The 14591-nt window shown below is 36.9% G+C and overlaps 1 protein-coding gene across 2 annotated transcripts in view; it reads right to left on the bottom strand.

Moving 5' to 3' along the window:
* TBC1D5 (TBC1 domain family member 5) overlaps nt 1–14591 on the bottom strand; it is a 320822-nt gene that overhangs the window by 75900 nt on the left and 230331 nt on the right. For both annotated transcript variants that reach the window (XM_054193612.1, XM_054193613.1), the window contains exons 15-16: nt 8398–8540; nt 1905–2011 (exon numbers count right to left, since the gene is read on the bottom strand). In XM_054193612.1, coding sequence (XP_054049587.1) covers nt 1905–2011; nt 8398–8540 — 250 coding nt within the window. The remainder of the gene's footprint in view (nt 1–1904; nt 2012–8397; nt 8541–14591) is intronic.

Here is a 14591-nt window from a genome sequence, read left to right as displayed (position 1 = left end):
GGGAAAGATTAGAAGCAGGTACGCGAGTCACAGCATTGAAAATACATTTCTTTCTCAGACCAGGAACTTTTTCTCTTAGAGTCATCCTTTGGAACAGTTTAAGTTCCTTACTGTAAGAAGTCCAGATCTGTTTATTCAATCTCAACCCAAAGACCCAACATAAAACAAGAGGTGGCGGGAAGTCCATTAGGGCTTTTGATTCTCTGGAAACCCCAGCTTCCTAACCCTCAGAGCACTTCCCAAGCAGACAAGTACAGCTCAGAAATAAGGAAAAATTGCAACTTACCATATTTAAATTGACAAAACAACTAGCAGTCTTTGCATGAAAGAGCTTTAGGCACTCATTCACCTGAGTGAAGGGAGAACTATCTGAAAGACACAGTAGGAACTACATCCAGTATTTTTCTGAAAGGTGTTCAAGGCACACCTGAGAATGTTAATTAATAGGACACTGAGGCCTTAATGAGCCTGACAACCGTCATTCTGTTGGAGACAAGAGCGTAAGGAGCGGAATAGTGCTCGAGCTTCTTTCACGGGAAGTTGGTGGTTTATTTTTGCCCCCTTCAGCTGGTAAGATATCTTGTACTCTGCCTAAGATGCTTTGGAGGAAAGCTGAATAATTAGTAATTATTCTATCTTTTAATATATACCTTCAATAAATGACAGATTACATATTGGATTTAGTTTGATATCTTAGCAAAATTTTTCTTCCCCTGTATCTTCCCTCTAAAAAATACTTCTATCTTGTTTTGCTAAGAGTACAATAAATAAATGCTGGGCAGTCTGATTTCACAGACTGCTGCCGAAATCTTAAGAAAGATTCTTGAGATCTAACGTTAACTTTCTTACACACTGAAAAGACGATATACTTTATTTGTCGTCATGAAAGAAATCTTTGTGCCCGAGAGGAATGAAGAAAGCAGCTGTAAGGATGCAGATTTCTGCAAAAAACTGATACAGAAACAAAGAGAATTTTTTTTTCTTAATCCATAAAAGTGTAAACATTGGTACTGAATGAAATTGTGCAGAAGGCAGTCAGAGTGCAGAAGTGATGAATTTTTCACTTTCAAAGGTGACGTGCATCAAGAAGATGAGGGAAATCAGACTTTACACTGGCAGCCTACTAATGGGACGTGCACAAAGACAGTTCAAAACCAGCAGCACAAATTCTGCTATCTGCCAAAGATCTGAGTACTGCAAAGATCACTGTGTACGGCTTCATCTCAAACACTTTATCCACTACACTGTGGATATCTGCTGTATATTATAACCATACATATACATATGCTCTTCTGAAAGAGCAAGAGGCTCACGTTCGTTTTAGTATAGACGAGTATATCAGAAACTGCATGCTAGTAATATGTAACATAAAATTTATGAATTTATACATTTTATTCATGTGAATCTTTTCAGGCTGTAACAGCAGACTCTCGTTTTTAAATGAAACCCATCACATAACTATTATATATTGGGTGAGGGTGGTGCTTTAAGGATTAACAGTGATTAATCTGCAGAAATCCCAAGAAAAAAGTCTTACAGATGAAACTGCATGACAGTTTACTAGGTTATTATATAAAATATTACTGTTTCCCTCAAAAGTGTACTTCATTATGAAAGATGTCTGTGCAGAATACCAAGCAAAGGTATTCTAAAGAGCACAAACATATGCAGTTACCTGAGCTCCTGTATAACTTTAGCAAAGTAGTAGGATAGTATTAGCAAAGAGTAAAGGAACTTGTTTCTACTTTTGGTTACCAACTCTTTCCTTCATCCTTTTTGTCAGGTAAGAAGAAACTTGAAATTACAGTTTAGTCCCCAAAATGTAGGTTGTTATTAACTACACAGTGTTTGGAAAATTTTATTACAGAGATTTATTCCCTGTATTTGCAAAGCGAGCATCTCACCTTTGGATCTCGGAGAAAAAGTGCTCTTAGGATAAGGGAGTGAACATCTCCAATAGGTGGATAATGCATCAGAAGTCCCAGACAGGTCTGATAATTACTTGAAATCACTACAATGAAAAAAAAAAGTTAAATATTACTATCTTATCTTATATTATCTTATATCCAATATCATTGAGGGTAACGCTAAACCTACCACTGACTTTATGTCATAGACGGTTATGTTAGCTCCAGATTTAGATGCCTAAATTTAGCTCTCTATAGCTGCGCACCTAACGCCTGTCTGAGTCAGTGGAGGTCAGGGGAACGCAGTCAGTGGAATCTGAAGAACTAGTCGCACGCTCCAAAATGGACGCTGACTTCTCAGACACTCATCTGCAGACACCTAAATTTAACTATGATTATTTGTGAGACAAATTTTACCTTCGGTCCTGCCTTTATGATAACTTTTCCCAACTCTGACAATTCTTTGCTGAAATAGCTTTTATGTTGTTCTTATGTACATAGACACATACAGGCCTACATCATGTAAAATGATGTCAACAACTCCTTGTTTATCCATAAATCAGAAACTATTCATGAAATGCTCTGGAAAAAGGCCAGATTTTAATTTCATAAATACTTAAAAATATAATATACCATTAACTTTATTAGATTTTTTTACTTAGGAAATTTTCAGCATGCTTTGCTAAAGTTTATCATTTTGTTATAACTGTGCTTGATTTTATCTGAATCTATGTAAGTATATTCTATGGTTCTTTGCTTGTCGTTGTCATCTTCTGTTTTGGTTTGGGTTTTGTTGTTTCTCCCCCTCCCCCCAAATCAATCTAATTATGAGTGCAATTATTAAAGACATCTTTTCAGGCAGGTCTATGTAAACTACTTCATTTCTTTTGCACCATCTAAATCCAGGCAATCCATCTGCCGCAGCTGTCAGAGTAATGCCTGTTAATGACGCTTGCACTCTGCAACATAAAGACAGCCTCCAACAATAGAAATTGTAAATAAATTTTTAACAAACTTTGCTATTCCGAGAACTTTAGCTGTAGTGACAAATACTTGTAGTTAATCAGGCCTCTACACTAGAAAGGATCACTGCAAACACAAAGTTATTTTTAATCAATAAAAGACAAAATTAAGGACTGTTTTGCGGACAGAAAGATTTAAATGTTTTACTTTTTTCTTTCATGTGAATAAGCCTCATCTCCTCCTGTACCTTTCCTCCCTCAACGTGAGGATTATGGGGAAAAGATGCAGGACTGGGCAAAATGAATAATTATAATCTGTGTAGGGAACCACTTTATCATCTTCATTTCCGTTGCTGATCCGACAGCTTGTAATTTCATACATCTGCTTTCATTTGTAAAGCACTCACTTATCCTACTCATTCTTTATCTGTTCTGCCCATTCTTTTTCCTACCCTTTGTTTTTCTTGTTCATATTCAGGTACCTGTTTTTTCTTCTTGAAGTCACAAAGCTGGCATAATGAACACAATACAATGGTCTCCATCAGAGTTCTTTCAGAGGAGTAGAATACGAGCACCACACAGTACATACCCAATCCAACTCTCATACGTAGATGAAATTTAAGATACTGTACCACAGTTATGATCATGATGCCTTTTTACCAAAGCAAATAAAAATACTGAAAATTGACAGTAAATTCTAAATACGTTTATAAATGATAGGCAGTAAGACCAAAACAGTTCTCCTTTGAACAGATCAGTATGTGTTCTATTCTGCAATGTAAAATGGATTAAAATTATCCTTTCTTTATTTTTCCTGGAAGAGTTTTGCTGTCTCACAGATACAGAGAAAAGTAAATATTAACAAAGCTAATTTATTTTAATGGTGCAGACTTGACCCCTGACAAAAAATTATATTTTCAACTACATTTACTCTAATTTTTAATTTTTTGAAATGTATAATAGTGAAGCAATTGAATAATGGAAAAAAAAAATCAAATATTTGGGCAATGACCTGTGTCCCCTCTGATCCGTACAAGTTAAATTTTAAAACGAAACCTTACCATCCAAAGAAAGTTAAAAGAATTCCAACACATTAATGAGGAAGGCCTGGTAATTTTTATATTTGTTTTATTTTTAGGGTTTCCCCCACATATTCAGCTATCCCTGTTTCATGTAGAAACCTTTACAGAAGACATCGTTGCCAGTGCTCTATTTGCTGGGGAACCTTGGGTTAAAGGGGTTACTTTGCTGAAACACCTCTTGGTACCCTTTGTTTCGGAGGGACCTGTATGCTGCCCATGAGCCGGCAATGTGCGCTCGCAGCGCAGAAAGCCAACTGTGTCTTGGGCTTCTTGAAAAGAAGTTTGGCCAGCAGGTTCAGGAGGGCCACAAAGATGATCAAAGGGCTGGAGCACCTCTCCTATGAGGACACGCTGAGAGAGTTGGGGTTGTTCAGCCTGGAGAAGAGAAGGCTCCGGGGAGACCTTACAGCGTCCTTTCAGTGTATTAAGGGGACTATAAGAGATACAGACAAAGACTTTTTAGTAGGGCATGTAGTGACAGGACAAGGGGCAATGGTTTTAAACTGAAAGAGGGTAGAATTAGATTGGAAATAAGGACGAAATTCTTTAATATGAGGGTGGTGACACACTGGAACAGGTTGCCCAGGGAAGCTGTGGATGCCCCATCCCTGGAAGTGTTCAATGTCAGGCTGGCTGGGGCTTCGAGCCACCTGATCTTGTGAAACATGTCCCTGCCCGTGGCAGGGGATTGGACTAAATGATCCTTGAACTCTCTTCCAACCCAAACCATTCCATGATTCTTTTCTCTTCAGGACAAAATGTATGATATCCAACAGAGTGGCAGTTTTCTTAAAAATGATAGAGAAAATAGCAGCAAAAGAGAAAAAAAGCACCTTCTCTGAATATGCTTATCAGAGTTAAAAGGATTTCTAAGAATCAACTGTAGGATAAAGTTTCTGGAAGGAGATTCTGTGCAATACAAATTTATCCAGTCTCAGCCATAGCTGGATGGCGCTGAAGTTCAATGGGGAAATACCTTACACTATGACCAGATGCCTTGTAATAAGCTTGGTGCTTCTCTACCTGTGCTCTTCCTTCACTAATTCGCTTGGCAAGAGTCACATCTGGATCCAACTTTTATTGCAAGCAAGTTTTCGCTTCTCCAAAGAAGAATGGTATTGGTATTTCTAGAGAAAGGAGTAGAGAAATTCCTCTACATACAGAAAGCAATCTTACTGCCTCTTTTGATTGATATTTGTTATACAGTGCCCAGAGAAACATCAAATTCCTTTCTCCCTTCTGCTTTAGATGAGATTGACTTTGCTCTGTTGGTCCAATAACCATTCCTAGATGCAAGCAGCAACAATAGTATTGGAAAACACATGAACTAACTCTACGTGTCCTCAGCCAAGTTCTTATTTTCTGCCACATGTAATTTCTTAAGAGTTTGATGCCACCAATTCTGTATCTAGATGACTTCCAAACCCAGGGAAGGTGGGACTATTTCCCCCTGCTGCTTTACGCATGGCAATGTTCTCTTTAGTAGGGCCTAAACTGAGTTAAACATAGATAATACGAACACCTTGCACTATAACAAAAATAACAAATCAGCTCCTCTAAGAAGAGGCTGTGGCTCCTTTATTTCCCTCAAAATATCCAGAGCACTTTTAGATAAGAACAAATATATCCTAACAATGGCCATAGCTAGTCTTCAAGTGGAAACATGATAAAAATATACTTATTCTAACAGTGATCAGTCAAAATTAGCTCCTGGTGCAATAATGACATTAGTTTACTATGCAAAATATAGACAGGTCTTTCAGGTTTGTTCATTTTCGCCCTTCTTGAAGGCAAGGGAAGTACATAAAAGATACATAATTTTGCACCGCACCCTCCCCTCCATTCTGATTTCATCAACAACTGCGGGTGTATCCACACTGGTGAAAAAGAAGTAACATATTCATGCTTCTGAATTGACATATTTAAAAAAAAAAGAGGTCATTCAGCATGATTTTTTCCAAGGAAATCAAGAAAATATTTTACTAAAACTCATAGATACTTTGGTACACCACAACTCTATACTTGGCTAGGAGGATTATCGCTCCATGGATAAAGCGCAGCTTGGATACAGATGTAAAACTGAACAGAGCAGTTTACAGAATGGCTTTGTACATGATTATGTATCTGTAATATCTAAAATGTATAAACAATAATCTAAGAATCTAAATGCACCCTTCTCCTTGAATAATATATTGTTTGAGTAACAGAGGATTTCCAAACTAAAATAAAAATAAAATGAAAAAATATACTAGAAATAATACTTTCTTAAAATCGTGTCCTTGAGAACATCATAATAAAACACAGAAAAAAAATCTATCAATTCCCAAACCAGCAACTTCTCCCCCGTCCCCAAATGTGTTGGTATAAAGGAATCTGCATAATTTTTAAACTTTCAAATGCTTTCAGTATTGTATTATTATCATTGCTTATGTTTGACATATTTATAACATAACATCTCAGGAGCTCTATTACTGTTTCTATTGCTTCAAAGTTTTTAAACTGAAAATTTCCAGATGGTTTATTTATAGATGATTAACATCATCGGGTGTTTTCTGAGCTACCATTTCCTTTCACCAAATAAGCAGAAGCTTTTAGAAACTTATTTTATTTCAAAGTGTTTTAAAAAATATTACAATAGAACTTTGAAGTCCATTCAAAGCTCAAATATTATCAGCAATAAAAAAATGAGGAACAATGGAAAACTCTTCTATTACAAATACATAAGAAAAGCTTTCTTTTATCAAATCAAGAACAGTGGAAATTGCTACAGTTTGAGCTTGACTTTGAAAATAAATACAGTATTTATGACTAGGTATTTTGTCTCACCATGCTATTATGCTTACAGTAACTAACTAGGTCCAACTATAGAACAAAAGTTACTTATTACAGAAACATTCTATGTATGAAATATTAGCTGTCCTGATGAGATGACTTTGCATCTCATTTGGGCAAATGTACTCCACTTCTTTAAAGCTATTTATTACTTTATTTACTAAGCCTGGGGATCTCGGAGAAAAGAGGGAGACTGATTTCCTACAGATGCCTAGAACACATTTTTAGATGACATTTTTAGTCACCTCATACCGATACTTATACATGAGCACCACAAAGCAAAAGAAAACAAACCCAGAACAACCCTCCTTCCCCCCAAAGGAAGCGGGTGCTTAAAAACACAGTTCTAAAGTGTTTTTTTTTAAAGGGAAACAATGACACAAAATAAAATAGTGATGTTAGGAAACATTTTTACATGCATCTGCTCTACATAGCTATACCAAAAATTTTAAGATTATTTCAGTTTACTGCACATAAACACGCCAGATTTAGATCGCAGAACATAATGACCTGGAATCAGATCATCCTGAAACAGCAGCATTAATTTTGAAACCTCTAAACTGAATTAAATGTCCACTTCTTTGAGAGGAATGTAAGGTAGCTCTATATACTGCATGTTTATTAAAAAGTAATTAAAAAACCACATGAAGGCAGGCAGTGGAACGACAGTACGTGTAAAGTACACACACGTTACATTTTCAAGATTGGGCCCTAAAATAGGAACCACAGATGTTGAAAACTTCATGTGTCCTAGAATACAAAATTGTGTCAAATATGTGACCTTGTTATAACCTAAAGCTTACAGATTGTATATAATTAACTCTGAACAGCATGCTACAGAATTTATATATTTAATGACAGACATGCGTCTTGCTGCAAAACACGTACTTTGTTGTGGCAAAGTTGTATACAGAATTTTTTGCAAAATAAGATGGGACAGAAATAAATGTCTCAATTAATCATTACATATCTTCCTCCTCCCATTCACAATTATATAAGCTCACAACATTTTTGTGATTTCTTATTTGTCCCAACTCAATGTATTTATCGGTCATCACTAAGCCGTAAGAATTCACCTTTGCACGTGTTTCAGGCATACTAAAATAAAATAAACTGAAATGACCATTTTTTAAAGATGCCACTCTTGCATAAAATAAACATATTTTGTAATTCTTACTCATCCCTGCGTTTACATTTCCTTCAAGATATATCTTCCAAAATTATGAGTCATTGTCTTACGCATTTTCACATTTCTCACGGCAGAACAGCAGAAAAATATGTCCAGTGTCGAAGGGAGGCTTTACTCAATTCGTCAGCTTGGTCAGAAGGTGGAGCTCTATACATACCTGTGTCACTTACTGCACCTAAAATCCGCAACTCCATATAAATACACAGAACTACTCAGAAAACAAACCTGCATTTAACTCCCAGATACAATTTGGTTCATCAATACAGCAGACCGCGCCTGATAATAAATGGCTCCTCTTCTAGCATTTGGAACGATTTTCAGTACGCTAAAAAAGTCACAATGAAATCTAGCATTTCTGAAGTCCTCTTTCTCTGAAAAATAGGTTTGCACTCTTTTTAAAAGATTGTAAGATAGTTGATACTTACAGGCATCTCTAATATATAACAACATGGCTACAAAAATGTAGTCAACTAAATTCAGGGTGATACTGTCAGCAAATAGAGCATCCCAGACAACCAGAAGGTCCTGAAGTGGGAATTCACGTCCAAACAGGAGCCTTACCCATCGCCTGAAAAAAAAAAAAGAAAAGGCGTGATTTGTATTTCTCTGTTTTGCCAAGTATGGTAAAGTCAGGATACATATCCCAGGATCAACTACAACAAAAAAACATTTTACCGGAAAATTTTGCAAAGCGCAAAGATCTGCAATAACCGCTTAACAAACTGTATTTGTGGAAACGTTACTGCATCTACATTAAAGAAGTCATACATTACAGACTGTAGAAGCTTAACTGAATAATATTATTACGTGGGTGAACCTCGAAGGACAAAACATATCAATCCTATATACCACATTTTTGAGCATTTAATGTGATAGTGATCTAAGATGAAAGGGAGAAAATGTTACACAAGAATAGCCTGGAACAGCAAAAACAGGTGGGTGAAGCCAGTGGTTTCTGAGAAGCCCTGAAAAGCCCAGTCAAGTGAAAGCCAGTTCAGGGGCAGATGCCAAACAGCAGTTAAAATGGACCATGTCCCTCTTACGTTAAGAGGCTTCCTCCCTGTCATTGAGGACAGTGTTTGCAGCTTCATGTAAAATACACTATGGATGCTATTTTGATCAAACCTAATTTAAATCTTTACCAGATTTAGTGATAATCTGCATGTAGACTGTACCGTTAATTCCTGTTCATATCTGTGCTGCTTTCCTACCTAGCAAAACGTGAAAATCTGTCTTATTAAATGCAATATCTGCTTGAGGCTGGAAGCTTGAGATGCAGTAGAAGAAAATTATTTCTTAAGATTTCTTATTTCCAGTCCTGGCTCTTACACTGATTTACTTGCTGACCTCAAGAAAGTTACTTCCCTTTCCTACTCTAGAACAGACCCGCTGGCTTTGTACCTTTTTATCTAAGGTTACATTTAAAAGAGCTAAAGAATAGTTAGTAACATTAATCCTGAAATAGTTATTACGAATCGGACTTAAAAATAATGAATTACATTTTTAGCTGGGATATGCAAATTACTACGCATGTGGAATCTGTTTATTCAGTGGCAAGAAAAGATTGATTGCAAATTTCTGCTAAGCAAATTAAGTCATTCTTTAAAACTCACAAAAATTTCTAAAAAGGCAACTAGAAATTTCATCAGGATTAGTTTCACTTGTAAGAATTCACGTTTAACCACTTTTGTCCCAGAACTCATTGTTGATTTAAGGCATCTGTTTTTTTTTTTCCTGATTCCAGTAGTAAAAGTTCATTTCTAGACAAATTAATTCCAACACGTCAGTTGAGCACAAGCTTTTAAGATAGCAGCAATCTATACAAAAAGACCCTCTCTTGTAAAAGAAATTCAAAAGGACTGTTTTGTGAGTCAAGGATTTGTTCACTTAAACTCTTATTCCCCCCGCCACTGGAACCATATGTATAATTCGCATTCGCAAAAACATCCATGTTATAGATTTAGAGAATTTTTTCCCTTGCAAGACATGTTCCCTTTTAAAAGTGAAAATACATGATTTCAAAAGCATCATCTCATCCTTATATCAAACGTTTATGCTCTAAGTTCTTGTAACTTTTTATGTTAGCGTAGTAACTATAAAAGCCACAATATTAGCTATGACAAAACACAAGCTCCATGTCTTTCCTTCTCTGATCAAACCCCTTTGCCATGAGGACTTATGTTCAGGCCTCAGAAAGAGAAGTCAGAAAAAGTGTTAGCACAAAAGCAAAGCTTAGCTACTGCATTTAATACCACATCTCTTCTATCTAAGGGATTTTACCATATAGTGGTGGCACATTACCCTGCAGTGCCTAGCCTACAGGAGACTATTATCCTACGGTGACACAAACATTACCCAAACTCTGCGTGAAGCTGATTACTTGCATTAACAACCCCTCCCACCTGTAAAACCACAACTTTCAAGTTAAGCAAACTGTTAGGCAAGAAATTTCAGCTAAGCTTGAAGCATTTGAGCTGACTTTGCTTGCTACTACCCAAATCTCATTCAGAAGCCTTGCTAAAAGTCTAATACACTTCAAGGGAAAAAATACACCACGGTGTAATGGGATTTGTTATTAGTCTTTTATTAGAAATCTCTTTTGCTTCTTTACTACTTCATTATGCAGTGTTAATCGTTTGTAGATGCAGGTTTATTCTGCTCAAGCAGAAGTCATTCCTTTTTTCCTCCTGCTTTTTATATTTTCTCCTGGGAAAATTAAATCTCAGTCCCCAGAGGTATCACGTTTCACAGATGTAGACTGCTGAAGAACAACTGGACTTCCTTTTGCAGCCATAATATTACCGTTAATTATTTGAACCTTCCTGTCTTAAAGGGAGCGAGCAATTCATACTGTTGTAAATGCATATATACTAACTGCTCTCTTATTTTCTTTGGCAGCATTTAGCTCACAGCATCTATAAAGCAAAGACCCTATTGCCTATGAACCATGCTGCCATATGGCAGGACTTCACCCGGCTTTTACATTCATAAAAAGGGATCTTAATTCCTTAAAGTAAGTGTCCACACTGAAAAGCTGTCTTTCAAACTAACACATTTTTATTGCTTTTACAAATATTTGCAGAGAATTTAAGACACACTTAATAATTGCATTGGACATGATAAACCTTTTTTTTTTTCTTTGAGATGGCTGTCTGTGGTTTAATTATTGTTCTGTCCTGTTAATCTTGCCTTACATCTGTTACACCTGCAGACTGTGAGGCTCACAATAGCGTACCTTTTATCACATGCAGTAATACAATAATTCATATTTTACCAGGCACACTCAGCAATCAAAATTTACAAAAAAAACCCCAACCAGATTCTTAAAAGCCACAATACAGCAAGGTACTACTACTTACATTGCAGAATATGTAACTGTATCTTCCACTTACAATTCCTATATAATTAATCCAATATTCTCAAGAGATCAGTAATTACTAGCAATAGATAATGACTCATTAATGACCTTACAATATAGGAAAAACAGGAGAAAACTGTGCTCTAGAAAAGCCATTAAACAAGGCAATGATCCAGCCTTACCAGTTTTAACTAAGACCACAACCATTTTGACTGAGATTTACAGGACAATTCTCCAAGCATCGATAAAATTAACTTATGTTATGTGTTACATATATTTAACTGGTTATCTTCTCTGTCTTCTTGGAAGGCAGAGAATTATTTTAAAAAAAATTAAATAAGCCTAAGAAATGGTTACAGACAAGGCAATACAAAGAGTTGAGGAGTGTTTATGAGGACAAAACACCACACTGAAATCTAAAGCATAAGAAAAATCATAAGGCCAGGAAAGGGAAAGCATGACTCTGAAGCTACTTCTATATGACTAAATCTAGGACCTACAACTTCTCAACAAGTTGCCTAAAAATTCTACTCTAAGAGCCTTTTTTCAGCCATTTATACTTTTGCTAAACTCAGTCTTCAGTACAATTTCCACTCCAAGCATCTGCTTAAGGCTTGATTCATTGATACGATTCATCAGAACAACCTTAAAAAAATTCTGCTCATGCTTAACTTATTTTTTCCCCAAGCATTTCATTAAGAAGGCCTAGAATCAAAACAACAAAGTCTCTGGTATTTCCTTTTTGCTGTGTATATTAAAAAAAAAAAATTGATAATTCCTTGGTTGACCTAAACACAGCAGAGTGGAGATTTCCAGGGAGTCGGTTCTCTTTCTTCCTAACTCTTGCCACCAGCCCAATGGTGCATCTGCCATCCCATCCTTCACCCCAGCTGCACCCTCCTTCCAGCACGGGAAATGGGAAAGGTGCATCATCCACCAGCAACGGCACGTGCCACTTAGTGGATGTGATAGTGGAGATGCTGTTCATCCAGTTTCCAACGCTTGCAAGACTCACTAGCAGGAGTCTTGCAAAGAACGGGAGGGTCAGTGGGATTTTGCAGGATGTCACTTCATTTTCAGTGCAAGCTTTGATGCTTTTTTTTGTTAAAATAAGAAAATTATTTAAATGGACTGTTAAGTATTGAAAAGAACACCATCTTATCAAAACTAAGCACTCGGAAGCTGAGAAATGCCAAAATTAACATCAGTTGTTTACTGGCTGAGAAAATGATATGTAAGCTCTGTCTCTTTAAACTCTGTCATGAATTATGTTCAAGCAAACATTTGTAGCCAGTGCAATTTACTATGTAAAGTCATGGTCAATAATTTAGGAGAAAGGGTAGACAGACTTGAGCTGTGATCTGCTTGTTCAAAAATAAGATATGGAAAAAGGATGAGGAGCGGCATTTGTGTAACTCTTTCAAAAGAACTTAAAGCTATATGGAAGATAAAGAATTAAATAGTTCAATGCCAGGCAGTAAGCACTGCTCCGGGCAGACTTGATGCCTGCACTACCACTTCAGACATCTGTGTTTCTAACCTACGGACACCGGGTGGGCTGCAGTCAGAAGGCGGCCGCGCATCTCCCTGGCTGGCTGTCCTTCTGCAGAGGTAGCCAGCAGCAGGCAGGGCTATCACAGGGGCTACCGCTGCTGCAGGAGCGCTTGCCAACATTCGCATGGATGAGAAGAGCAACGATAGCTGCAAACATACAGCAAAAGCACCCTCAAAACAAGACATGTGATACTAGAAACTCTCCTGGATTTGGTAGTTGCCAGAGGCAATCAGAGGGAAACCAGGCAAGTTCAATCAGAGGATGTGTAAAGTAGTTTACTTTCTTTTAATGACATGGAGGAGACCCACCAAGACAAGCTTTAGCAACATTTCAGCTTAGACTTGTTACACAGTCCATTTCTCCAGTGTTCTGTCTCCTTTGTTAATAAATCTTGTTTTTATTAAGACTCCTGTGGCTTTATACAGTTCAGGGATTTTGTACGGAATGTCCTAAAGAGATTAATAAAACCTTTAAACGATATAAGACAGCAAAGGAAACGTGCCCAAAGTATAATCACAACTTGTTCTTTCAGCTACTCTTCAATAAGGGTCTTGTGGAAGGACAGTACTGCTCATGGTGCATGAGAAACCCTTAATGATCACAGATGAGAATAAAGGCAAAAAAGCTAAGTGTAACAATTAACAAAATGACATTTCTAAAATAAACAAAACCTTATTAAAATCCAATATTTTGTCAGAACAGAAAGAAGCATGTGAAATCCCAATAAAGCCAAAAAACTGTTACAAGTAGTTATGTGGGAAGCTCACCAGACTTTCAGGGATTTACAGAAACTTCTGATGTGTTCAATCTAAACGCTGAGAATTTTACAGACAGCATACCCTCATATGCACACCACCCATAAAGGATGTACAGTGAGATATTGTTAGAGCATATGTTGCATTTTTTGCCTTATTCTACTTAACTTGTGAAGGGAATGAAAACAGACATCTTGCTAGAAGATCTGTTTACTTCAACCATAAATTCAAATGTTAATTCTGGATTTATTAGATAAAATTATGTGGCCTTTGTCATTTGAGAAGGCAGACAAGACGATCAGATTTTCCTTAGGCTGTAAAACATTTAAATATTACAGATTTCTACCACATTGTCTCCAGCAGTGTATGCTGATTGTAAAAAAGTGTGTGTGATAAGGAGAAAAAGAGCGTGTGCCAGCATCCAACAAATCATCCGGCATCTCCTTAGACTTAGAGATAATAGAAAGTATATAAAAAAGATTCTTCTTAAGTGTGCGCATACACCTGCCTTACTGGTTTTAGTAATTTCAGGTCTTTATGCGGACTGTTATTCTGCTAGAGCACAACATACACGCCTTGGTGTGATGGTGATATCGGTGGGACAGTGCTGTCCTTGCACTCCCACGTGGGGCGTTCATTTCATCTGGCTTCTCCTGCGCTGGCTGCATGAAGATTTGGTGGATCATTGCACCAAATGCATGAACCACAGCTCTACTGCTCGGTGGATACAATGTAGTTTTGGGTTTTGTTTTGGTTTGTTTGTTTGTTTGTTTTTCCTGGTTCAAATTCTGTTAGTTTGTGGTCACATCCACTCATTTTTAAAGTTTTGCACAGTTACATTAAAAAACCCTCAACTTTAAAAACTATGATAAGATCCACAGGCTTTGCACTTTGCAGCTTAGACACGGGGGGGCCATAAAGAGTAATTATATGCAAAGATAAAAATTATGG

The sequence above is a fragment of the Rissa tridactyla genome, chromosome 2 (assembly GCF_028500815.1).
Source record: "Rissa tridactyla isolate bRisTri1 chromosome 2, bRisTri1.patW.cur.20221130, whole genome shotgun sequence".
Taxonomy (NCBI): Eukaryota; Metazoa; Chordata; class Aves; order Charadriiformes; family Laridae; genus Rissa; species Rissa tridactyla.
The sequence above is the reverse complement of the archived record's forward strand: the minus strand, read 5'-3'. Positions and strand labels throughout refer to the sequence as shown.